We start from the raw sequence: 27414 nt of genomic DNA on the forward strand, positions 1-27414 counted from the left end.
GGCATACAATGAGTAAATACGATATTTGGTATGATAATCAAGCGGCCCACATGGTCTATGAAAGATGTGGGATAAAATAGTGCCGGCAACCTAGCCAGCCTATGACTAAATGTGTAATAGTGAAGAGGCAGACTTGAGAATTAATTACCTTCCTCTCTTAAAAAGATCCCATAGATACTACATAGGTATGTCGAAATAAATAAAATAATATCTTCAAGTCAAACGACTTAATAAAAATAAGGAGTTGCCAATTATGTATTTTAATCTTTAGTAATCTACTGCTTCAATATTGAAATTAACTATGTACAATGCATAGATAAAAGTGAATTAAATTATGTAATAATAAATGCATGGATTTAGTACTTTGAAATTATAGACGAAAATTAATATTTAACGGTGTGTGATTAGTACGAAATATGTCAAAGTAATTAAGATAAAGTATTTAGAAAAAAAGTAGGTAAAGTAGCTTCACTTTTGGGGTAATACAACTAATGTGGAATTGTCAAAATAGTTACCTGCCATAATTTTTTGCAAAGATTACGTTAAATAATAACATCATAGACAGAATAGTATCACTTATAATTTATATTAATTTTATACTAAACATTTAAATATAATTAGTAATATGCCGCCAGGGCAACAAGAATACCAGTAATAACGTCATTCAAGTTTGTCATTTTTTAAAGTTTTTTAAAACTGTCTTTTCATAGTGTGTTTTTCTAATTAGCAGTACACATTTGCTGGGTTCTCATCTAAGAGTAATATTAACACCAATACAGTGGTTAATCCAATACAACTTACACTATATATGATGTAACGTACAATTATAGTATAAGCAAGTACAAACAAACTATGTTGTGGATGAACAGACCAGCAAGCACTAATCAAGAAAATATTAAAATATACTAAAGTACGCTACTAAATCATCTTAACTAGTTTATATAATATTATAATAACAATAAGATCATAAGTTATATTTAATTCATTCAAAATTAGCAATTTAAAACAAATATAAATTTTGCAAGCTGTGTAACAGAATTTAATTGAGTACTATTATAATTCTACTGTTACAACGTAAAATGTGTTAAATATTTTCAAATTCGAATGAGACTTTTGTTTTAAATTATATAAATAAATATAATAACCATTACTCAGTCGGAATTTCAAATAAAATTACAATCTTGTCAAAATGATTACAAAAATAAATTTGAATAATATATGCTTTAAAAGAATGTCTTTAGCTTGGTTCAATGTTTACTGGGCATCATACAACAAGTCAACTATTTATTAAAATAAATGAATTGCAGTGTCTCTTAAAATAAAATATATTAAGATCTAGAGTCTAAATATGTAGAGATTAAAATATTGTTTTATATCTTTAAATAAAATAATCAGCATTTAGTGCCGTAAGATATCTAATCTATATATCTTCATATAATAAGCACTTTTCTTGCTTTTGGTAATCAACATGAAGTAATATTGAAGTTACTGTTACTGTTGTAACGATATTGTAATGCTATGCAGGAGCTTTTATTAATATTTATTCAAAAATCTTGGCTGTGGATTCCAGGGTTTTAAGTTTATTTTTTATAACGATACTCCACTAAATAGACAAATTTTAAATTAAATAATATAGTTAAGCAGTTTCAAATTTCATTTAATTAATCGAATATTCTTTTTTTTTAAATTTATAGCTTGGTAAGAGAAGACAAGCGAAAACCTTAATGTATTACAGTGGTTAATATAAGGGCTGTCGTCTCTTTAATCTAAAACGTCAATATTTAAGAATTTTCCCTGTTCTCGGTATCTGGCTGCTCCTGATTATTGGGCCTGCGAAAAAGATGAAAAAGAAACTTAATTCTGTATAATATTAAATTCAAAATCATATTCATATCCAATTCACTAATCATATTTTATTAATAATACACTTTCAAAACATTGAAATACATATATTCAAGGTAATTTGAAGGTATTCTATCTACGACTAGTCAGTTGTTTGATATTTTTATCTTCATATCAATTTCCTTTCAGATTAAGCAGACGCAAGTGTCTATGGTTATAATTTAATTATGTGTCACAAGCCTCGTTACATCCACTTCTCTAATTGGTATCATCGCGATCATGATCTCAACATGAACCCATTTTGTTATATTTTATGCTTTGATTGATAGTACTAAGTATATATGATTTCTTTGTGATTCCAAAAAATCAAATCCGTACAGTCAGAATGCCAATCAGAGTGAGATGAAGGGATGGTGTCTTTACAATTTGACAGACTAACTTAACCAACGTGCTGTTAAGGTAATAAGATTGACGTGCAGAAATGTCCCAGAGAATAATATTGTCAATTTCCCGCTAGACACTACAGACGAAAAATATATACATACACGGGTGAGTCGACGAATCTGGCAGTAGTGGAGAACCGCGAGGATTCATAGTCGTCCGAACCGGAGGCGCGGTTACGGGCCATATTTCGCATGTGTTCTCGTAGAGCATGACGAATAGTATTATTATCCTCAGTTTGAGGGGGCTCCACATTTGCCTCATTGGAGCTTTCTGAATAGATAACAAATACAACATTAAAACACATTTTTAGAAAAACAGAGGAGCAATATAATAGAATATTCTTCAGAACACATCGTTCCATTTTGGCTAGTGCGGAAAAGCATATTGTTATGTGTAATTTCGTTTGCGAGACCAAAATAAAAAGTAGCCCACCTTTTTCATTAATTTATTGTCCCCTAGGAGTAACAAATAAACACATTTACTACTTTACTAAGTATGACTAATAAGAATAAAAACATCTTATTTTATTAAATTTATATTTTCATTTATTTCTTTTTTCTTTAATATTTTCCATACACTCCATACAAATGTAATAGAGTAAACTTTGCGGCAAATTACTTGAGAAAACCCATATCTTATAATTTTATTGCATTGGAAAGGATCTTGGAACACATGTTGCTGCACCTAAAATTATTACTGCTCGCGCTTTGTTGCATAAATCGTAACTTAGGAGTAGAACAGTAATCATTTTAAGTTTTTATTTGTTAGTATATATCATACAGATTAATAAACGAACCATTCATAAAGCCATCAAGCGTATTGGTTGGGCGGCTCTGCCTGACACAGCGGCGTTTCCTAGACGGCATTCCTGTCAAGTAAGCGTCACTGTACGCTTCCTGTGAGTCGTTCCTCTGCCTGTTCTGGTCGCGAGTGAACACCGGCACCCACTCTTCGCCCCAGTGCTGCACAATGAGCACAGGAGGAACCTGAGAATGAATGATAACGTAGCATATTTGTGCATAATTTTCAGAGGAAACGCATATATAACAAACGCAAGGTGTTCCAATGTACATTAGCGGACTACATTCATTCATGAGTTCTTTTCCAGTCAATTTTTGAGAAACTGAGAGGAATCAATAGGATAGACAACAGTTAAAAACATACATGCAAAGTCAAATATAAATACATTTACCTCTCAATACACATGTAGATTATATATAAATAACTACACACAATAAATAGTTACAATATATACCCATATAAAGTATAATTAACCGGCATTTACAATACCCAATAAAAAAGAGGTATGACAAGATAAAGGATGAGTTTAATGATTGAAATCCCCTAGTCTAACTCTGGTAGATCGGTTACTTTAGGAGCTGAAAATCCAATCGTATTTAACTAATGACAACCTGACTGTCTATGAGTCATTTGTGACATGGTAGGTTTCATATTTTTTAAGATTTGGAAACAACAGATTTTGATAACATTTATTTGAAAACTGATGTGACCGGGGTAATTTCTAGCTATTAATCTAGTTGACGAAGTTTACTTAATTGAATTAGTGTGATTACTACCTTAAAATATAAATGATTTTGTTTTATTACTTCAAAATTTTTAATTGATACCCCATAACATGATTTTATTAACTTTAATGTGCTTGCGACTTAGTACAAATAAAATGCGGAATAACAATGCTAATTTGTTTCTGAACGTATGATTTTTTACCTTGTCAATATAAGTACAACTTCTGCAAATTAGTTATATTATATATTATTATAAATACATATTTATTGTCCAAACACGGTTTGATTACGATGTTTTTACATATATATAAGTAATATATAATATGTGTATATAACTAAAATAAATGGCGGAAAGCAAAATAGCATGACAATCTCTAAAGTTAAACAACGTGCCAAAGCAGGAAGCAATGATGAATGAACATCAATTTTAGAACTTGTGATGAGTAATTACGTTAAATCATTATAAATTAAAGTTTGTTATAAGTGCGCACTGTAACAATATTCAAGTCCAGACAGTTTTAAAGTTACACAAAAATAGTTTAAAAGAGCTTCAGGCATGTTCTTGATAATTCTTCTTCGATGAATCTGCGATCCGAGTGGGCGTGTGTGGAGTGGAGTAAATAAAATATAAAAATAAAATTACCTTTACATATAAGCACTTATATCTTAAGATTCCATTCAATTCTTTTGAATCAAATTCAAAAAAATTAAACAGTTAACATATTAAATGTTTAAAAAAATCATTGCACATAGTTTACAGCAAGTTTGTACATACAGCAGTTTATTACATATTTATTGCGATATTCTTGTCTTATATTATTCATTATGGATATATTACTAAGGATATATTTTTAAATAACTTTGAAAAACTCCTGTCACAATAACTTGGTCATGAAGTATTTTAACGGTACTAGAGATAAAGTATCCTACATAAATAAATATAAATAATATACTTATGACTTTTCAACGTAACGAATAATTAAATAAAAGTCATGTTAAAAGTGGTACAAAATTAGTCTCCCAAGGAATCGGACAAAAATAATCACAAATTGTTGCCCTCAAAACTACTAAACATCATAGTCATAAGTCATTCTCATTCTTCACTCAACAACTAAACAATCCAGGAGGTGCAACCACGAACCGAATTTAAAAAGGATTAATGCTTCCCACAGATAGAATATATTTTTGCATTTTTATATCAGTCGAAAGTGCAAACAAAGAATTGCTTGCTTTATTATTCCTCAAATATAAGGTTAATTGAAAGTGGCTGAACTAAAGGCATTGTTCTATCTATTAATACCATCAAAACAAACCACTGTCATCAAGAACATTTTTAAACTTTTCGTAACACTGGTACTAGTCACTTTACGTATGAAGTGTTTTAAATATTATTTTCACTTTTCTTCTTCAGGAACGTGTTCAGTTTCATAAACATTGTCGCTTTCAGCTTCGTATACCCTTCACGATCAACCCTGTCGTTATATCAGTAGATGACAAACAAAATGTCGATAGTTTAATTTGATGAAAGTCCGCATGAATTTGTATTTCGCGATATCTTTTAAACTATTCAAATTTTATGGTATAACGAGGTAATATAATGTGTAATGCTTAAGATACGTAATGATTTATTTTAATAATGATTAATCAGTGTAAAAGCTACTTAGATGTATTTGGTTACCCAAACATATACATTTTGTATATAACATGTACATGTGAATTTATTAAAGATCGAACGGGTATAGTATTCTATCTTTAAAAAAATTATATACATGTATGTATGCCATGGCAGGATTATAGATCTAACATTCATAACAATGTATGGTGACATTGTTATATTACATCTCATACTGACAACGGATGGAAGCCAACGGCAGCCTTTCCAATTAAGATTAACGATGGCTATATAATTACTCTTGAACAACCAACATCCTTCTTTCGAAGGGTGTTGGTTGTTCAAGATGCCAATGATGATGTTGTTCAAGAACTGGTGAAAACCAATTTACACAAATTGAATTATAAATGCAAACCATTAGAGATCACTCTGTTAATGAATGAAAAACGAATGAAAAACGAACTGTGATTTCAGAGATCACCCCAAACATACATACAGACTGGCGAGGCGGTGACATTGTTATTTTATATGCAGTACTGTGTCCTCACAGAAAGTACTCACAAATCGCATATTAGTTGGTGAATCGGGAGCACCATCAGTCGATGTGGTGACTGTTTCAGACCTCTGAGTCCTTGAAGTCCTGCAAACGAATTAAAATTAATAATTAAAAATATAATTGCATAGATATGTACAAAAATAATAATCAATTATATTCAATAAAAATGTAATACATATAAATACAATTACTCTCTCTCTCTCTGTCTCTCCCTCCTTTTTGGAATAGTTTTTACAATTAAGATCCAACTTTACTTTACTGCAAAAGGACAAAAATATATACATATTATTTGCAGTAGAATATAAAATTCAAAGTAGACAAGGTAAGGTATTTTCTCCATAAACAAACCGAAGGAAAGAAGACATTTTTGGTATTAAACTAACCTTTCAGCAAAAAATTAATATTTGTTGGATTTCTTGTAATTACGTGACAAATAAAATTATTACCTATAAGTATACAAAATTAATGAACTGATCTGCATCACTCCCAGCACTTCACACATAACTTTATTGATAACACATATATGTGAGCATTAAGGTAATTTTGTATTAATTAAAATACCTTGACGAATTCGACGCAGTGTGTGAAAAATTGTTAGCTTGATGATATATCGGCGCGGAACTGTTAGAGGTCGCTGTTTCTGTTCTCGCAGAGGATGTCGATGCACGAGCAGAGCTGACAGCAGTCCCAACTTGGGGTGTAGTTCCAGCTGGCCTCTCGTCCGAGCGGCGTGAAACGGTCAAATTGAGCGCAGATGTTGAAGGCGGAGTGCTGTGCGCCGACTCTCCGCTGCTATGCGATGTGGGTGGTAGGGGAATCTCCACTGGCAACGGTGGTTCAAAGTTGCGCTCAGCGAAACGACGTGCATGCTAAAATATAATACGTATTAATATCGTCCTACTGTCCGTCTGGCTGTAACTACTTTTATGTACGTATAATGTGTGTTCTAATAGATTTATAAACATTCATAGTTCAGAAATGTTGAATATATAAATAAAAGTAATAGTACCTTTATAAAAGCAAGTGATCCCGTTCGTCGAATAAATGGCTGTATTGCCTCCATGTGAGAGTCCATATTTTGCAAAATCCCGTTCAAGTTGCCAGTACTAAGAGTGAGCAACAAATCTTGCACTGATCCATCATAGTTTTGGACTGCTTGTTCCTATATATAAAATTGAAAAGTTTGCATATTTTCCTATGGAACATTACACTTTATACACTGTTTTTGACATTGTAAAATGATTGGTTTTGTTTTGTTTGCAGTTTTGTTTGCAAAATTTCAGCAATTTTACTACCATCGTGTATTTATGCTTATATTTAACGTGGTATTTGATTTTCGAGCATAATAACGGGTGTGGACTGCATTAAGAGCTCCATAAAAAGATTTTACTTTCATGTAGGAAACCTAGTTGGTAACTGACATTGTTTATTTTATTACTCATATATATACCGTATAATTAAATATATTTATAATAATACTAATATTTATATACGTTTACCTGTACAATAGATACTTACCAAGTACGACATATAAATAATGCGTAATCCATCAATGCCATTCTCACAGCAATAGGAGATCAGTGTGCACATATCGATGAAGAAACGTGAAAAGACGCTGTAGAAACGTAGAGCAAACGTTTCAGTGTTTGCCTCGGACATGACGCACGCGATGACGGCCGGTAAACGGGAGCGAACTAAAGCTCGAATGGATGTGTACGGATCCACGTCAGCACGCAGTCTGGTCAGGTTGCGCTGCCATTACAAAGTCATTTAAATTTAATATCATATCAGGCAGTTTATAATAAACACTAATTTAAATTGTTTAAACAATTTTTTTTGTAACTCAGCGAATCATACGAATAGTGTTTTATATTCTATTATAAATGGGTTGACGCTTGGTCATTTGATGGAAAATTATAGCGAGACCTAGGATGTAGTCAACTTACCCAGAAAAAATTCACCATTGAATTTAATGGTGAACGGTCCGGGATTGTATTTATCCGTGAACACAAACGCTGGTAGTGTATTCCACTCTTTGGCAGTATATATTAAAAATGATAACGCAAACCGATCAGTCTGAATGTGTGGAATTTCCTGAACGTAAGGATGAAATTCTAGAGTCCGTGGTATAGTTCGGTGATAAAAAGCACAATATCAAGTGATGCAGGACTTGTGCGCACTCGTCAAAGTGCATTCAATAAATCAATAACAGGCTGGCCACTTCGCATCGATGTTCAAGAGTCTGAAGTCTAACATTTATTAGTTTCACCCTCAGTTAACTTCGTAGCTCGACGCTTATCAAAGTCCAGTGCATTATTTATTCTAATCAACACGCAATGTAGCCACTCAATCCGCCAGTGTACTCATGTATACTACCACCTTATTAATCGTTACACTAAACAATCACTATACCATGGTTTCATTTAACCAAACCATTTATTTCTTCTATTCCCAGAAAGATTTAGATAATCTTTTTGAATATCTACCTGAGAGAACGAGCCAATATTCATAATAAAAAATTTGATGTCTCATTGGTTTAGGCTCTCAGTCAGTCTGATGTATACATGCTATTTTAGAAATCTCTAAATGTCCTCACCGGCAAAAAAAATAAAGCCGTGAATCTATTATTTTTTATAACACTTCATAAGACATTACATAAACAAGAATATTATAAACAGAATTGAAATTTAAATACATTACCATGCCTTCAATAAATTGAGTTTGTTCACTGACGAGGAAGTCAGCAACTGCTTCAAAGGCATTTTGCCCATCAGTTGAACCGGAGCGTTCAAGCAATGTCTCGATATAGTTGCGAAGCAAAAGCCGCACGGCCTGGAACTCATTGGGCATGAGAGCACTCTCATCAGCCACAGCATACATCAGTTCTGACAAGAACAAATGACGAGACTGTGGACAAACGCAACTACATTAGAGCTTGTGTACACAATATAAGATTGCAATTAATAAAAACTGTCAATTATCACTTGTTTATAATTTAAATGTACACACATATTTAGTAACTTACAATAGCAACCATAACAGCATTCATCCATGCTTCTTCTGTTGGTGGACCATTAAGTAATTGCACCATGGTCTGGACGTTGTCCTGTAAATACAAATTAATACTCATTGTTTCTATTTATAATAATTAAAAAAATCAATGAAGCACATTTAAATATATAACTCAATATTTATATATTCGTAGCATCATTACTTCCGTATTTACCATTTTATTAGACAATATTTCTAACAAGCATCTTTAAAAAAATCTAAGGATATGGCTCCAGGCACATTTGACAGAAACGGCAGTGTCCCGTTATTGTATGCATACAGTAACAGTAGTGTTGTATATATTAAACAAGTCAATTTAATAAAATAAAAATACATACATTTCATCTTCATGAAGGACCCGGAATTTTTCCATCACATTTCGTGAACTAACCTACTACAAGTCACATACTGTATGTAGTGATCCGGTATATTCTAACTGTATATGTATGAAATTTACTGCATATCCGTCCAGCTCATATATAAAATAAAACAAACATCTTATACAATAAACCAAAATTGCTTTTGGGGCCCAATAATGAACTTTGAGTTTTAACAAATATGTAGAATAGTACAAATCTTTTACTCAGCGTGTTAGTATTTTACCTCAGTGAGGTTTGTATTCCTCAGCCTCAGCATTTCTATATTCCGCGCGGCGGCGCGTTCAGCTCTCAATTGCTCCTGGCTCGCAATATGTTCAAAATGCAAGTCCCTAAATATAAAGTAAATCCATATAGTGACGAAGAAGAACACCCGTCTATTTAAGTGTCATGTTATCGTAAATAGCAACTAGGAAAATCAAGCTTATATGAAACACTGAATATCAGCATAAACAAAGAAAATTTAGAAACAATGTCCTCAGTAGACAAGTAATAACTAAATTCTTCTATATTGAATAAAGACCTATGTGCAACAATGGATTATAGAGCATTTTTAGTTATTAAAGTAAATTACAGTTGAAGACTTCCCATTGAAATAGAAATATAAATAATATTTATTCAAATAAAGTTAATATAAGCACTGTTGAATAGTCAAGTTTTTTTATTCTACTGCTCATTCGGAATGCAGATGCATCACTAGATGAATAAGCAAGAAACTTATGTGTTGCTCTTTTAAATAAATATTATGATTTCATAGGTAGACAGCAGAGTACAGAACGTAGAATGTACATTGATTTGATTTGATAGATATTATATTATATTAGCCTGCAATCTCACCAAGTAACTGGTATATGTACATTAAATGCAGCTTTTTTTAATTGTCGACGATCATATTTTTTAAATTCTGGAATATATTGAACTGTCTCACTCCTTAAGCGGAATACTTTTAACTAATATTTCCTACCTGCGCCTTTGTACGCGACGGCGAGCAAACACATTGTCGCAGTGCAAATATCTGTCGTAATACATGTTGGTCACAGCTTCAACCTGAGCACGAGTAGTATTTGGTCGGCGAAACTGCAAACCACCGGCTGTAATATAAAATTCAGTATTATATTTATTGTCGCATATACGTAAGAACTATTATTTTGCTTATACTTGCCTTTAGTTGCCTTTACACCTACGTTCTTAGTTAATCGTAAGCGTATCGGCTTTCTTACAGCAAAAAGTTATGTTTCTCTGATGAGCGTCAGACGACAAACGTCAAAGAAAACGAGAAAATGGCGTTGTCTCGTATTCTCGCGGCTTTTAATCGTGCGTACTTTCGCAACTTTTTTATTAATTATAATTGTAAAATGGCGGATATTTGGAGCAAAGACATTAATAGAGTTATCAAAGAATGTATACATTTAAACATGTATATGAAAATATAATCTATGGAACATATTTGTTTGTTTTTAAATAATGTGAAATAATATGAAATGAAATCACACGCAAAATGGAGAACAAAAAAAATGAAAACAATCACTCACAAATGCGCGCGCTCTAGTCTTTTCCGCGCTAAATCTCGCGCATGATAGAACGCGGTGTGTAAAGGTAACTATTGACACAGTATACATAGGAGATTAGTGACTCCATAACACTAAAATGCATTACTTTATTATTAGTACAATTAAAACTGTTTCTATTGAAGGCCAATGAAACCTTAGGATATACTGAGACGTGTATATTGTCATATATGGCAATGGTAATTTGTAGTTCAGGCCTACAAGATGATATTTAAAGATGGATACCATGTGTTGTACGTATTTCACCATAAGTTGGGCTGTGAGCTTGTTTACTGTTCAAATTACATAATATTATATACTACTCAAAACAAAATAAGGGCCACTAATAAAATAATACTATAAACACACTTTACTATTGTTCCAAGTTTGTAATAGCCTGTAAATGTTAAATTATGGATTCTTTAAATTGTCACTAATGTTTATAGTGACAAATTTATTTGGTGGGTACACTTTTTGTGTGTTTTTTTTATCGCTTAAGTTGATAACTCTTGAATATTGTGTTTAGGTGACATTTAATTTTATAATTTTTTATTAGTGTTTCTTGCATTAACAGGGCAGACGGTTCATATTGTGTCTTTGATTTCAAAATGCCTCGTGTTAGGGGTGATATGGATGCACTTACTGCGACTAGGGTCGTAACCTTAATCCAGGAGGGTCACAGTAAGCGCGCTGAAGGTTTAATGTTAGGGTATTAGTGGCGGGCAGTTTAAAACGTTTGGAATCGGTACCAGGAGATGGATAATGTCGCCAGACATCGTGGATCAGGAAGAGTTGGGGATACAACAGCTCAAGAAGACCAATATATCCGTTAAACTGCACGAAGAGAGCGGACGTCTACGGCGCGGACCGTAGAAAACTCGTTATGCCGAGCTACAGGCACTCATGTGAGCGACCAAACTCTGTGTGTGCTCTTTACTGATGATGTAAGCTTAAGTTTTAGGTTGACGATCCACGTATTACAGTGGGGAGTAGATCTGGAGAAAAGGTTTTAGGTCTATGCATACACAGAACAGACCATATTGGTAGCCCCAGTGTAATGACCTGGGGCGGAATAACTCTACGATGAAAGACTAAGCTCGTAATTTTTAATAAAGGTACTGTATTCGTCCAAAGGTACTTTAATAATGTGGTACAACATCACATAATTCCATTTGCACAGTAAGTCGGACCATGGTTGATCTTACTGCAGGACAGCAGTCGACCGAACACAGCGCAAGTAACGATCTCCACATTAGCTGAAACTGAAATTGAAGTGATGCAGTGGCCAGCCAGAAGTCTGGACCTGAATCCGATTAAGCACTTGTGGGATCGACTAAAAAGCAGTATCAGAGGAAGTAACATTCCCATAAACACGCAGCAAGATGTCATTCTCACTCATTCATGTTCTGAAAAGATGCTGGGAGTGGATTCCGCAAGATAACGTCTGCGATTTAATTTAGAACATGCCTTCAAGCATATGGAAATGTGTTAATAAACGAAGAGATCACACAAGATATTAAACAATAAAAAAAATTACTTCTTAAACGGTATTTAAGAAAATGTCACATTTTTTAAATCCAGTTTTTCTTAATAATCTCATTATTTTGCAAAATGCAATTTTTTTAACAAATGATAACCAATCCAACATTATTTCTCTTTATTAGATTTCAAGGAACCCATTTCAAATATTTGAATCAAAATTTATTGAAATACGAGGCTAATATTACAAAAATTCAAGAAAATTCAGGTGGCCCTTATTTTGTTTTGAGTAGTATATCATCATATAGAATTATTACGTCTATTTGTGGAGTCTTGGATGCCAACAGTAAATTATGAATACGTTCAGTTTCTGTTATTTTACTTATAAATTATTAATAGTTTATTCACAGTGCAACATTTTTGGATTATTGCGACATCATGTGAAAACCTACGTTGTCTAAGTACAAGATTCGGTGTTCCAATTATGTGGGTGCCCGGTGGGAGTCGGGATTGATTTGACTCCTGTCCAGTTGGTTGACCAGTTTGGTTTTGTTCATTTGATTGAGTCTGAGACTGAGGATTTGCCTGCGATGAAGCATTTGACGCGGGCCCCTCGCCTCCAGCCATTAAGCCCTGTCGTACAACCGACTGTACGATATTCTGTAGTACATCGGCATTCAGTGGTCCATTCCACGTAACGGGCGCAAGATATACTGTAACAAAACAATGATAGAATTAATGTGACGGAGATAAAAAAAAAACTAAAAGCGGTTACTCTGAACATACCGATATCTATTAGAGAAATCATATATTCAACAAGAACTTAAGTAGACAATGGGCGGTATCATAAATCATTATTCAATTGTTAAACAATAACTGGCACAAAAGAAAAGAATTAAAGAGACAAAGAATGGTATCACGTCAAATAAGAGAGATTATGTGATATATATGTATATATATCACATAATCTTTCGAGTCCATCTGGATCGATTAGCAAATTCAAAAAGAAATTTGTGTAGCTGAACTATTTGAGGTTACTAATTAGAGTTTGCGGTAACCTCTCTACCTATTTATTATCTAATTTCTTTTTAATATAGTAGTACATACTAATAGTACTACATTATATAATAAGATATATATGTATGGCGATATATAATGTGTATGTCTAATAAATTTATGGTGTATATTATTATAATGTTACTATATACAAAGTTCACATGGTCACCTTGGAAGATATACACAGATGTACATAGCTACTTACATACTTGAGTATTGTGTTGGAAAAATAACTAATAGTAATACATATATGCAAAAATACCTCCAGCCTCAACTGTTGGCAATCCTGGGGCAATGCCTGGCAGGAGGTTGGGGTGCTCAGTGACTCTTGTAACAGGCCCCAAATTCACACCAGTTTCTGTTCCATCGCTGTTTCTTACTGTATATGCTTGCTGAGTGTCAGAAGAATCGTTACTGTCGGTACCAGTAGCATTGTCTGGTCCATTGGTAGCATTGCCTGATGCATCGTTAGCATTGTCTGATGCATTGGTAGCATTGCCTGATGCATTGGTAGCATTTCTTGATGCATTGGTAGCATTGCCTGATGTATTGGTAGCATTGCCAGACGCATTGGCAACAGCTGCAGCAGCAGCTGCAACAGCAGCAGCAGTGTTAGGCCCGAAACTGACGGGAACGCCGCCCCGTGTAAGGTCTTCCATACTCATAATAAGTTCGACACCACTGATCCCGCCAGCGTTGCCCAATCCTCGGAATAAATGCTCAAAATCTGCAACATATAAAAAATACTATTATTCTATGAACTTAAAATATATCTAAACACAGAAATTCAAATATCTTTTGGTTTTATATTTAAATTTCTGTGTTTTGATATAGATAGACTAGTAGATATAATAGTATTTAATACAATAGTATTAGTAAAAAAATTACACATTCAAATATTTCACACCTAAGGTATATAACACCAAAATAAATACAGACATTTCACCTTTGATGCAGTTTGATCCACAACATATGAATCCACCGCCTGAATTATGAAAGATCTTACCAAAAAATACTTGACGACGGTTGGCCTGGTTTAGCTGGCCTTGATTCTGGGGTTGGCCCTGTTGAGTTTGATTTTGTTCTGGCTGTTGTTGGTTATTCGGAGCCATATTTGTCAACCCATTAAAGAGGGCATTCTCAATAGGGAATGCTATGGGCACACTGGTCTCTATCTCTACTTGGTATGTGAGGTCTGGTTGTATGTTTATATTGACAGTCGGTTGGGTAGTATTCCTACCAGCTTGTGCGGAAGGCTGACTAGCTTGAGCCGCCTGCCCGTCGGTATTAGCTTCAGCTGATGGTGCAGCGTTGGTAGACGACTGAGTTGTGGGAGTGGGCCCCCCATTTCCTTCACCACTACCACTGGTAGCTGTGCTGTTCGCTGTGGCTCCCTGCTGGCGAGACCCAGCCTGTAGATTTATCTGTGCCTATTACGTAAATAATATTATTTTTCACAATATTACTGAATAATTCGTTATTTTTAATAAATTATTAATTTTTTTTAGCAAAATTTAATCAGAGTGAATTGTACTGGACGATTTCTGTTAAAATTCGACAGACGTAATATGGAGTAGAAGCTCTATGTGTAGAGAACATATTCGTTTCACCCTTAAAATACAATAATATTTTGGCCACTGTATACGTACATTCCAAGTCAACGGGCATATGATATAAAACGACACAATGTCAATCTCTTCATATTCCTGGTCAGCACTTCAAAGATAAATAAACAGAATATTGTTATTGCGAAAAGATTGCGTTCAGGACACAGTCCATTGAATAAATTTGGTCATTTAATGATAAAAGTTACATCTTCCAATTGTGAACCTTGTGGGAAAGAGCTGCATCAAATTTTGATGCGATGTAACGCATCTATCATTACCAATAGTTTAGACATAGGTGTATGCCATGGAATATTGGTAGAGCGATATTAAGTTTTTTTGTATAGATACGATGAATTTGTCAGGGCCACATATACAAAATCCCAATAGAATTTGAAAAAATAAAAACGGTACATCTTAATAAAAATTAAGTATGTACATTTTCGACATTTGTTTTCGCTTAGGTAAATTGTATTTTTAATATAATTAATTATGTCGTATAACCGCAAAAGGGAAAAGAAAATTTTCATTCCTTCAAGAGATAACTAAAGTCGCCTGGTATAATGCAACTGTAAAATAATGTAACTTGTAATTACCACAGGCTGCACTTGAGGGCGCAATGCATTGTCAGCTGTAAGACGCGAACTTCCAACTTGCAAAGAGAGATCGCTAATGGCATGATAAGCGTGAGCGAAACCGTGCATTAAGTCTGTGACTAAATCCACAGTGCGCTGAGAGCTGGCCCTCTCCTGTTCGTTGTATTCCGGTGGCTATAAATATAAAACAAACAATTGTTTCATGAATAGGACTTGTTACTTACCGGCTACATGATTCAAAATTAATCATTGTATTAATAGCCACGTTACGAATAACATACTCGTACTAATATATCATACGTACATAAAGTACGCTTAACTTTGCCTTTTATTTTATGAAATCCTACTTTTACTAAATTAATAGCCCATTTAAATTGCCTAGAAAAGATACGATCTATAGCACAAGAAAAAACACATTATTGAATAGTATTTAATATAAAGGTAAATTAAAGATATCTCATTTATTCAGCACAGTGAGTGTATAAATGTAAATGCAAATAGTAACATATTATTCAGATTCTTCAAGGTTTTGACTGCATATCTCCCAATTTTATATAACTATATATTAATTTAAATTCCATTCTTAAAGACTTTGCTCCCTATGTAAATTGTAGTCATGAATTTAATATTATTCCCGGTTCATTTCTCCGTGACGCATAGAATTCAAATGTGCCAATACTGGCGAAATTTAACCTACCATAATATACGAGTATAATTCAACATAATATTCAATCCAAGCCTTGTTTTCATATTAGTTTAAACAAACGCGAGGCGACGTCTATTATCAGAATGAGGTCGGGGCATGAGCGCTCCCCTTCTCATCTAGTTAAATTAAAATCGTAGCAAATAATATGTGCAGCTGCGATATGGACGTGGGTGACTGAATTACATTGTTTTATATTGTCCTCTCTACGATCATTCGTACATACATTGATTTCTAAACATTAAGTGTATGTTTATTGTTTTAGTTCCAGTTTATTAAATCCAATTTCAAAACCTATTCTTATAACTCTACATTCAGTTTAAGGTACCTACAACGAATATTATTTAGTATTATTTTACCTCAGGTTCACTAGCAGCTTTCAGCATGTCCAAGTAAGTAGTTCGATATGGATTGAATTCAGCATGAAGTCGGTCTAATTCTTCCATGAGATTAGCGAGGTCGCGAGGGCGGGCATGTCGCGTGCGTAGCGCCCTTATGGTCCTGTAATTTCTTATATTTGAAAAATGATAATACCAATAAATGTCCATAAGTTTCTGCCGTTTACCTATCAGAACGTTATATCGTAATTAGAAGAGGTAAAACGTAATATCAAAGTGTGGTCGTTTAATAACCAAATACCGTTAAAATATTTGTGAGTCTGTAAAAAGGATCAATTTTATTATTTTCATGTAAAAATGTGGATTAATGGACCAAAGCATCATTTGTAGGAATATTTAATTTATTTTTTAATTTAAATATATCTACATTTCAGGCAGCGCATCTGTGACTAGAAGAAGCATATGGTAAAACTTATAATAAGTGAAAAATATTGCCATGAGTTGTTTCTAACGTTTAAAGGCGGCTTGATGGACGTTTAGGAGCAAGAGTGCAGTGCAGCAGGGGTACCCGGAATGTAAGAAACATGGAATTGGACATATAATTGGAGAAAGGTGAACTTGTATTTCTATTATAAACTGTTAAAAAACGTAATTAGAGGCATTAGACGTTGGTGGTGTTGGTGTATGAACTAAAAATTAGAGGCGTTGTACGCTGATTTAAGAAAAGGTTTTTTATCTTTTGTGGTGACTACAAACTACTTGTGATATTACACAGAAGCACTGTGATAACACAAAGACGATACGATAAAATCACAAACACCATTTGTTCATGTTCCCACAGGCTGCAAAGCAACTAACAATGGAAAAAGATTAAAGAGTATTTGATGGGATCTCGGTGTCATGCAAATTGAATACACTACTGAATCTTTCGACCCAAATAATGAAAATTTTATTCTTCCAACGGGATATTCAAATGCTGGTAATAACGTTGAACAAAAATAGATGTAACTAAAAATAATATACAATACTTTCAATATAAATCTAGAATTTTCATGTAAAACGGCAGAAACTTATTTGTGCCATAAATAGTACCCGATTACAATGCAAAAATACAGGTTTATTTGTAGAAGGTATACTTAAGAAATTGAACTTTCATCAAGAAACAAAGTGGAAACGTTATAATTGTATGATTTTAAAAATTAGTTAATTCACTTCTTGAAAATATGTGTTGGTTTATTTATCTTTTAAGAAATAAAATACTTAATTTATTTAATAATATACAATAATAATAATAACACTGGACAATACACACACCGTCTAGTCTTAAGCTAAACAGAGCTTGTGTTATGGGTACTAGACAACTAATAGAAATACTTAAATACATTATTTTTTTTATATATACCTAGAGAATACAGACACTGTTTGTATTAAACAGTCATGAATGTTTGTACAGTGCGAGGAGTCGAACCTGCAACCATCGTAAGTGAGACGGTGGTACATTAGCTTTCTTTGTTACGACTAGACATGTGTAATACATAACAAAAATATTTTTGAATAATTATCTAAGTTTAGTTGTAAAAGATTAAACAAGATAAAGAAAGATCTAAGTTTTGAAGTATTAAAATCATTTAACAAAAAATAGTAAATCGTAAACTCACCTACGACGAACTCGTCTGGTGCCATCTTGAGAATCATTTTCTTCGGAATCCTGTTATCAAATCAAAAGTTATTTACAGAAATTTGTAAATCAAAACTGCGGTAGTGAGAGATATTTCTACTAGCAAAAGCGGTTTCAATACCCTAACTTTGTGTCAATTTAAAATACCTACTGACTTTTTACTGAAGGAAACGCGGATATCAAACAAAAATGAAACTCAGAGTCGAGTCTGGATTAAAATATAACCAGCTAAATTGGCATCTCAATTGTTGGTTTCACTACAATCTCGGGCTGACAGTGTCTCTGACTACCCCATCTGAGATAACAGTCGTACCATTGCGTACGTATGTTATTTCTACAAATATTTCATTATAATTCTTTATGAATTGACATATTTCACATAAGACGTATAAGATGAACAATTTAACAACTAAAGAACGATATAAATATAAAATTGAATGTAAACGCAAACTGAATGCATGATAAATGACTCTATTATACCTCGTCATCGGATTGAGCTCGCAGACAATCAAGTGCGACCTTTATTTCTCCTATTGTACGACGAATGATCTCTAGACGGCCGGTGGTTGGCGAAAGAGTCAAAGCTTGTTCCTGCTCCGCGTCATATTCTGATGGTGTATTTAACGCCTATTGAATATACACAAAGTTGTTAATAATAGTTAAGTATTTATTACACGTTTCACGTATTTATACTGTTTTATTATAACAAAACAATGGTATGCAACATTGTAGCGCATATCCAATTCAAATTAATTACTGACAATGCAGTATCGTGACTTGATTACACCATAATTACAACCGTTGTCCCACTTATCAACGTTTCTAGAAAATCTTCCTCGTCCTGTTTCAGATATTCTGAATAAAAAAATATAGCGCATACATATCATAATATATACTTCCCACCATGAGCCGCCTAATTTCGTGTCGTGTACCGGGACTCGGTTCCGCGGTCAAGCCTGGAAGTGGTGTGCTTGATCCGGATCCGCTATTCGTAGATGTATTCCGAGATTCTGGACATGGCGGGGCTCGCTGCACCAAATGGACGACCTTCCCGTTAACGTCTATTACATGAAAAAAAAATTGTATTCTATATTCTAAACAAAACAATATTAATATCATTACATATATAATAATACCAGTGTTGTCAGAGACTATCCTGTATTCGCTATATTTTATCCAAAATCCCACCAATAAGAATATCTGTATCCCTACTACCAAATTTTTTGTCGCTTCTAATTTAATTTATAACATTGTATTTTTTAGTTCACTCCGATGGGTAAATTTTTTAGCCTGTTTCACATTTCTAATACGTTTCTACGAAGACTTGTATCCTGTTTATTACTTTTTAGATCTACATGAACGTGCCCAAAACTTCTCCCATATTTCCATGTTACCTTTCACAAAGTCCCTCAGATCTGACATCAGTGAATAATGCAGTTCTAGTCTTAGGTAAAAAGGTAGGTAAAGTCCTTAAATATCATTGTTAATTTACTTTTATATATAAAACACCTACAAGCATCATGAAAGCAATGCTCGAAAAATAGAAAGTATCAAAGATATATTAAATTAAATTATACACACCATATTCGGAAAGTAGTTTCTCGTCCAGTAAAACTCTCCCACAAAATATTAAACGCTGCAAGTTAATATCTAGTCCTATCTGATCTCTAACTTTTTCTTTAAGCGCCTGCACTGTGATCTAAGACAAAATTTGAAAAGTTAGACCAGTAGACAATAAATGCCAATAGAAGGGAGGGAAATACTAATCTCCCCACTGCTAGCAATGTACTATGTATGATCAACGGTAACCCTGGAAATCATTGTAATTAATTACATAGCGAATTCGCCACGATGGCGAACTGACCTTACTTCATTTATGCTCATCTTTCTTTGGTGACTACCAGCATTAACCGTTAGGGCAAACGGGTGTATCATTCTATTATCACCTATTAAATAAAACTTCAATACTGTGTTTTAACAATCATATATTTATATCTGTAAAATTTGAAATATAAAGATGGTCTACTAAACAATGTTGTATTTTTAGTTTTTTTTTTACGATAGTCACAGTTATGACCACATTCAAGGTACTTTTACTTTAATTACTCTGCTGCTGCATTATTTATAATTATTACGTATTTAGACGTCTTCTCATTACAATCAATGAGACAAGAAGAAAAGCTACCATACCATAAATATTGCTGCATATTCTTGAATGCCAATAAAGCTGTCCATCTTATATAATGGTAATCACTTTGTTGGACTGTCAGCTTATTATTTTTGTAGGTGGAATAGCTAACAATCTGATCACCGATTTGATGGTAAGTGGTAACCATCGCCTGTGGTATATACATATACACAGCATTGTAAACATCAAGTCATTATGTGATATCCGCGATTCCCGGAATGGGTTGCAATTCTGGAGGACTAAAATATGAGTCCATGTGTCCATGTCCTGTGATTTCACTGCCACTTCGCACGCTCCAACCAAAACACAACCTACAAGCTGCTTGGCATTTTATATAGGCGAGAAAAAGTCTCACACGCCGATTACTATCTATGGAATAGTATAAGTAAGATATGTATAATATTTTATGGGCATGATTTAAACTTGTAGATATGTAAGTCAAAATAACTCTTAATGATAAATAAAATTATAAACTATGAAAAACTTCTTTTTATACCTTTACCTACACTTTACATTGTGTTTTTATATTATAATGATACTGTAAAATTCCTTATAATAATGTAGAATATCATTGAACCTGTTTATAAAACTTAATAAATGAAAAAAGCATACTTGGAGTAGGGTATATTTTTTTTAATGTCATATCACATCACCATAAAGTTTGTGTGCTGTTACTCGCAACTTACACTGTTTTTTTTTTTAATTTAGTCATATTCATTTCCAGAAATCACATATTTCATTTTATAGTCATTTTAGTGTTCACATTTTTCCCTATCATCCGTTTAGTCTCTAGATTCGATTGAGAAGAACTGACAAACTTAACGCAATTTTCTATTTTTTTAGTCATTGTTTATTTAGTTAGGTTAGTACTGATTAAATGATAATCCCGTGCATGAACAACTATTCCCATGGATGTTTGATATTTAAGTAATCGTTTAGTGAATAGGATTTGCTCAGTATTGTTTTAAGACGAGAAAATGCCTGTCTGCGTTTAGAAAATTTCAATATCTGGTATATCTATATTGCGAAGCAATGGTGAATTTCTCTTTTAATAAATATACAGTAAATCACACGATCGGAAAGATTTTGTTATAGAGATACATACATAATATCTGCTGGTTTTCCCCATAATAATATTGCATAAGACAATAGACAGTGAATAGATCGACGCAGTCTTGCTGCAAGGCTCTGAATTTGAGTAACTCGAGTGAGTTTCATAATGTAGTGTGAATCTAAGAAAGACAGTAAACTCTGTAAATGGTTGATTTTCTACTTTTAACATTCACATCACATTCAAATTGATATTTATAGAATATTAATTATTAATAATTTTGTAACTTTAAAAATCAATTAAATATAATCTGCGTACAATACTATGCTGCATGTATCCTGTATGGGATGAGAGAGATCCTTAATCTAGAAACAATAATAATAATGAGGTACACATTCGTACCAGAGAGTCGTAAGACGTAGTGCTGTTTACTTTAAGTTATGTTTTCTATCTGATAAATAATATTTAATGACATTTAGCGTCGTCTTTAACATCGTATAACGATATGTTTTTATGTATTTTGTTTAAAAAACATTTTATTTTCTAAACTAATTAGAGTAAAGACGGTAAATTTGTTTAAATTAGATTCAAGACAGTGTTTCCACGTCTGACATTGGTTAAAATCCTACACCTGACAGTTCTGTTGTATAGGGTTAACAACAACACGAGGTACCGCACGAAGACCATCTTCAGTAAGCTTTTCGTGCATGGAACATGTGTGTTACAAAAGGGCATAAATGCTTAAATTGATTTCTGATTCTTAATGAGAATAAAAATATCCAAAACCTAATATTATGCCCGACGCCCTTGGCCAATCGACGCATCGAAATTAAGCAAGTTCACGCGTTTTGACATTATGTATTTCTGTATGATATCACATCCAAGGAGAAAACATCCCCACACAATAAACTTAAAAACGCCCCCTGTCCTCCCTTTCACGGCAGAGAGTAGGCTTCCTCCATAGCTTGAAACAAACCATCCGTGCAGTTCGGTTTATGGTACTGAAGAAGGCCGTCACGCGCTGCCTCGTCTAATCTTAACAATAGACTAAGAGTTATATCACTGTTACATGTAGATTTGCAGACTTGGTAACACTGTTTTCATCATGAATAATGAAGGTGTAAACCCAGAGTAGTTCTAGCTACGGCTGAAACCTTAACATCCATTTTATCCCTTCAGAGGAAAAATAATGAAATTCATTTTCTTTACTTCACAATTACAAAAAACATTACCTATACAAGTGGCGAAATTACTGGCAATTCTAGAAAAATATATATTAGTCAAATAATTAACACCACCACTCACCAGTCTTAGTTTATTTAAACAACATGACATTTAATCAACATTTAAATCGCCACATACAAATAATGCTTTATTCTTTCATTCAACTCATCTCAATACTCCCCTCCCACCATAGCCAGTTCAAAAAAATCAAACAAATAGCGGTCAATATATGCAAATTATTGTAAATGTATCTAATTCTAAGTAAGTAAGTTAATAGCATTGTTACTAGCAACTAAATTAGGAATATTATAATGTGCAAAAGGATAAATTAATATATACTTATTAAGCTGATGTCCTGTCAGACATAACACCCTATTTTCTTAGAATCTCATATTGTATAATATGAGATTCTAAGAAAACACTTAATTCTAATTATTTGCTGGAGAAGCCATGAATATTTGGATGAATAAGAACCATATCCTGCAGCTTAACCAATGTTGTATGTTAGTTTCAATTAAAACAAATCATATATTAGTATTACTACTAATATTAATATTTAAACTAATTACACTACCTATAATTGGATAATAAATGGAATAAGCTGGTAATTTAGCAAATGTCTTTTTTTTAATTTTAGGAAGACAATAAATATCTTAATAAAAAGATAGCCATAGTACATTTTTAGATACCAGCAGCCATAGTCATGAAAGATAACAATAAGGCAGACAGATACACCTTTGCATTAATAAATGGTTACACACATTTCTAATATAATTTGCTTACCTTTGTGATATTTAATTCTATTAATCAAAACTTGATAAAATAACATTATACTAAAATTCAAATTCTATAATATTTGTTTAAGTTTACTAAATAAAAACTATAGTCGGAAGTGAATTTGCCCTAAACTTAAAAAGGTTACCCCACCAAAATAATAAATTATTAATGAATATAATTATTAATAAATTATCTTCATATAATTCTATAAAATTATGCTCATATTTAGTAACTTTTTAAAAATATTTGTGATTTCAGGATAAGTACCTTTAAAGATATTTATAAATTCATTCTAAAAATCAGTACAGAAATAAAAAACATCACAAAGAAATACAGAATAGAAATAAAGAAAGAAGAAAGAATAGGATCTTGTATTAAACAATATGACACAAATTATTTGTTGAAGGAAGAGCAAAGTCTAATAAATGAAACATAAAAAGAAAACTATCCAAATCTAAAACACCAACACATCTTTATCATATAAACAAAAGAAGACAAGAAACTCTAAACAGAATGAATGCCTTCAAAATTCATGAATCAGTAAAGTACTACAAGTAACTGCTATTGGAACTAGCAACCGAAACAACTAACGCACAGCAATTCCTGGCAGACAAAGAAAGCAGAATGTGTATATACAATCAACAAAAATAATAAAACTACTAATACTAGTATAACTGCATATACTAAATCAAAAAGTACCTAAAGATCAAATAAAACATATATATACGAGTAAAGAAGACAAACTATCCAAATCCAAAACATCAGCATTTGTAAATCATATACATAAAAGAAGACAAGAAACACTAAACAAAATTAATGCCTTCAAATTCATGAATCAGGCAACTACTACAAGGAACTGCTATTGGAACTAGTAACCAAAACAATTAACATACAGCAAATCCTGGCAGACTAAGAAAGCAAAAGTCACATATTATGTGACTTTTGCACACACATAATATAGAAACAAAAAAAACAAAAAACTAACTTCATTCCCCAAGTTTATTTACCATGGAGAAAAAAAGACAGTAATCCTCCAGTGTTTCAATAAGAACAACTACAACTGGTACAATAAAAGTAACTAAAGACGAAGTAAAACATATATATATGAGTAAAGAAAACAAACTATCCAAATCTAAAACACCAGCACATGTAAATAATGTAAACAAAAGAAGACAAGAAATTCTAAAGAAAATGAATGCCTTCAAATACCTGAATCCACCAAGTACTACAAGTAACAACTATTGAGACTAGCAACCAAAACCAATAATGCACAGCAAGTCCTGGCAGACTACAGAATAACAAAAACAATAAACCTTATTCCCAAAGTGTAATTATGATGGTGAAAAAAGACAGTAAATCTATAGTGCTTCAATAAGAACAACAACCATTACTGGTACAACTCCACCAACAAAATCAAAAAGTACTTAAAGATAAAATAAAACATATATATCTGTGTATAGTAGTAACATTAAACATATTATGAATGAAAAAATTATGAACACAATGAGAATAAATGAGAATTCTAAAACTAGGCACAATAAATAGGACATATCCTTTGTTTAAGTTAAAAGAGATGAGTGGCACCACAATTACTGAATACAATGGTGACAGGAATAGCAATGATGTAAAACTTCAATATGTAACTACAGAAGGGCTCAGGTGTTAAGATAAAAATACTACTGTCATGGGTAATTTAAATGGCTTAATAGCAATACTTGTACACAGAAAGGAAAAACTGATAATTGGAAAATAAGGTCTAGTAGAATGAAAATGGGTAGAAAGTCCTAATGACTCAGGAAAATATTAAACATAATCCTCAAAAGAACAATATTCAAAAATTAAAACCATATCAAAGGATGAGAATGAAGAAAAGCTTTGCTGTGTTCGTTACCATGTGAAAAAAAAACTATGGAATTAAAATCTATTGCAGATGAAGACAAAATAAAAATGAAAATATTGTAGGTGGAGAAAGAAGTGGTAGTGGATACTTCACCTTCATTCACCATTGAAGTCAAAGAGAGCAGGACAATTATGTAACCATTTACGGAAATACTATTAAACCAGAGACGTCAATCTGTCCATTACTTTTTTTTGTTGTAAACAACTTTATTTCTAAATTTGTTTTTACTTCAAATTTCATTTCCGACTATTTAGTCATATGCATGTACAATAAAATCTCTTACATTGTACAAAGTGAACACACACAGATATATAATGAATAAGTTTAGCTTAATGCATAATTTAACAATGGTATGAATAATTTAGATTTATGTAGCAGTGGTAGACAAACATGTTATTTACAATGCAAAATAATAATATTCCACTGACATATAAATGTATACTGATAAAACTGTCTTAAAAACTCTATTTATCACATATTATCTATTAGGAAATCTATTTATTTTTATTTTGTACTACATTCATAATTTTATAAAAATAAACATAGCATAACACTTCATTTATATTAAAATTAGTCCCAGTAGAATAATATGTGTTCACATGTGTGTTTAATGTACATTCAATCATATATTAGGGACCCCCAATGATCCATATAGCAAACATGTTAGAGAAGATGACATTGGTTACAAATACATGTTAAAGAACCAAGCTATGGCTTTGGTTGTGATATTAAATAGAAAAACTGCTAAGTACTTTTATGTGAAATTTCAAAAGTATAGATGCAAGCTATTAGGAAATGTACTTATTTACATAGAGACAATTAAGATATAATTTGTTGGTAATAATCAGTTTTTCCATAAAAATCACCTAATAATTCATCATACTTATTAATGGAACCATTTTCACTATTAGCCATATATTTCATAGCTACTCATGAAAATAGTTTCACTACAAAGATGTGTGTATGTGAAACACAATCCATTTTCTTCTTTAGTTATATTACATAGAATACCTATATATGTATTCTCCAGAGACCCCTGCAATTGAGCTGCAAGACTCAAAGGAAGTCAAATGCAGTACAAAGGAAATTACACCAATCAATGCAATGTGCCCCACCCCCTGACCCTCTGTTCAATATTGATTATGTCAGCTATGCAAATATCTATAACTATCAGTAGATAGTTCTAGCATTGCATCGAATGCTGATGAGTGAAAGAGATGCTAAAATGTACAAATGAGACTAACAATTTCAAATGTATTAATAAGTAATTCAACTCGTTAATTAGGATATCATTTAACAGAAGAAAAGTAATTAATTTGCGAATTTTGAAAGGAGAGTGCAATATAATGCACGTAGTATAGCTATATTACATCAAGGGGATTAAAAATAAATGATCGGTCGATTGCACGCAAGCGTTATTCATTGTTTCAGTGCGCACTTTAACTCCATTACATTTATCAAATCAAAATATTTGATGACCACCGCTAATATGATGAAACAAATTAACTAAGTAGGTATACTCACATCATCCTCGACGGAAAAATGGTGATTATTAGAATCTAAAGTCTTTATCGTGAATTCAATCATTTTTACACAAAAAGATGTACGCCCTACACGTTATATGATATGATGCGCACCAGTGCAAAAGTCTTTTTTATTGAACTCACTATATATTAAACATTAACTATACTTCACACATAACGAAAAATACTAAAAACTAAGAATTTTGCTATATTAAAGCGAAAGAAAATTTTATATAAGATTTATCCGTCCATTCGGTCATGGAGTCTCGAGAGAAAAATGGGAAAGGTGGCGGTAGTGTCGTCTACTTAATTTGTGGGTGGCTGTGGGTGGCTATGTGTTAC

General features: G+C 32.6%; 1 protein-coding gene across 1 annotated transcript; it reads right to left on the reverse strand.

Moving 5' to 3' along the window:
• Positions 1-714: 714 nt before the first annotated feature.
• Positions 715-27384, reverse strand: LOC131849106 (large proline-rich protein bag6-A). The gene is made up of 21 exons (XM_059199097.1): positions 27074-27384; positions 19991-20108; positions 19313-19470; positions 18890-19036; positions 18390-18439; positions 16753-16894; positions 15691-15864; positions 14497-14920; positions 13753-14217; positions 12887-13147; positions 10373-10499; positions 9635-9740; positions 9006-9086; positions 8681-8887; positions 7499-7732; positions 6990-7142; positions 6542-6849; positions 5986-6064; positions 3083-3272; positions 2388-2556; positions 715-1830 (listed from the first exon to the last, which is right to left on the reverse strand). Exons 1-21 carry the CDS (start codon positions 27134-27136, stop codon positions 1782-1784), a joined length of 3705 nt encoding a protein of 1234 aa, XP_059055080.1. The 5' UTR covers positions 27137-27384; the 3' UTR covers positions 715-1781.
• Positions 27385-27414: the final 30 nt, after the last annotated feature.

Source organism: Achroia grisella, unplaced genomic scaffold (assembly GCF_030625045.1).
Source record: "Achroia grisella isolate CSIRO2021 unplaced genomic scaffold, CSIRO_AGI_Agris_v1 utg640, whole genome shotgun sequence".
NCBI classification, from domain to species: Eukaryota; Metazoa; Arthropoda; class Insecta; order Lepidoptera; family Pyralidae; genus Achroia; species Achroia grisella.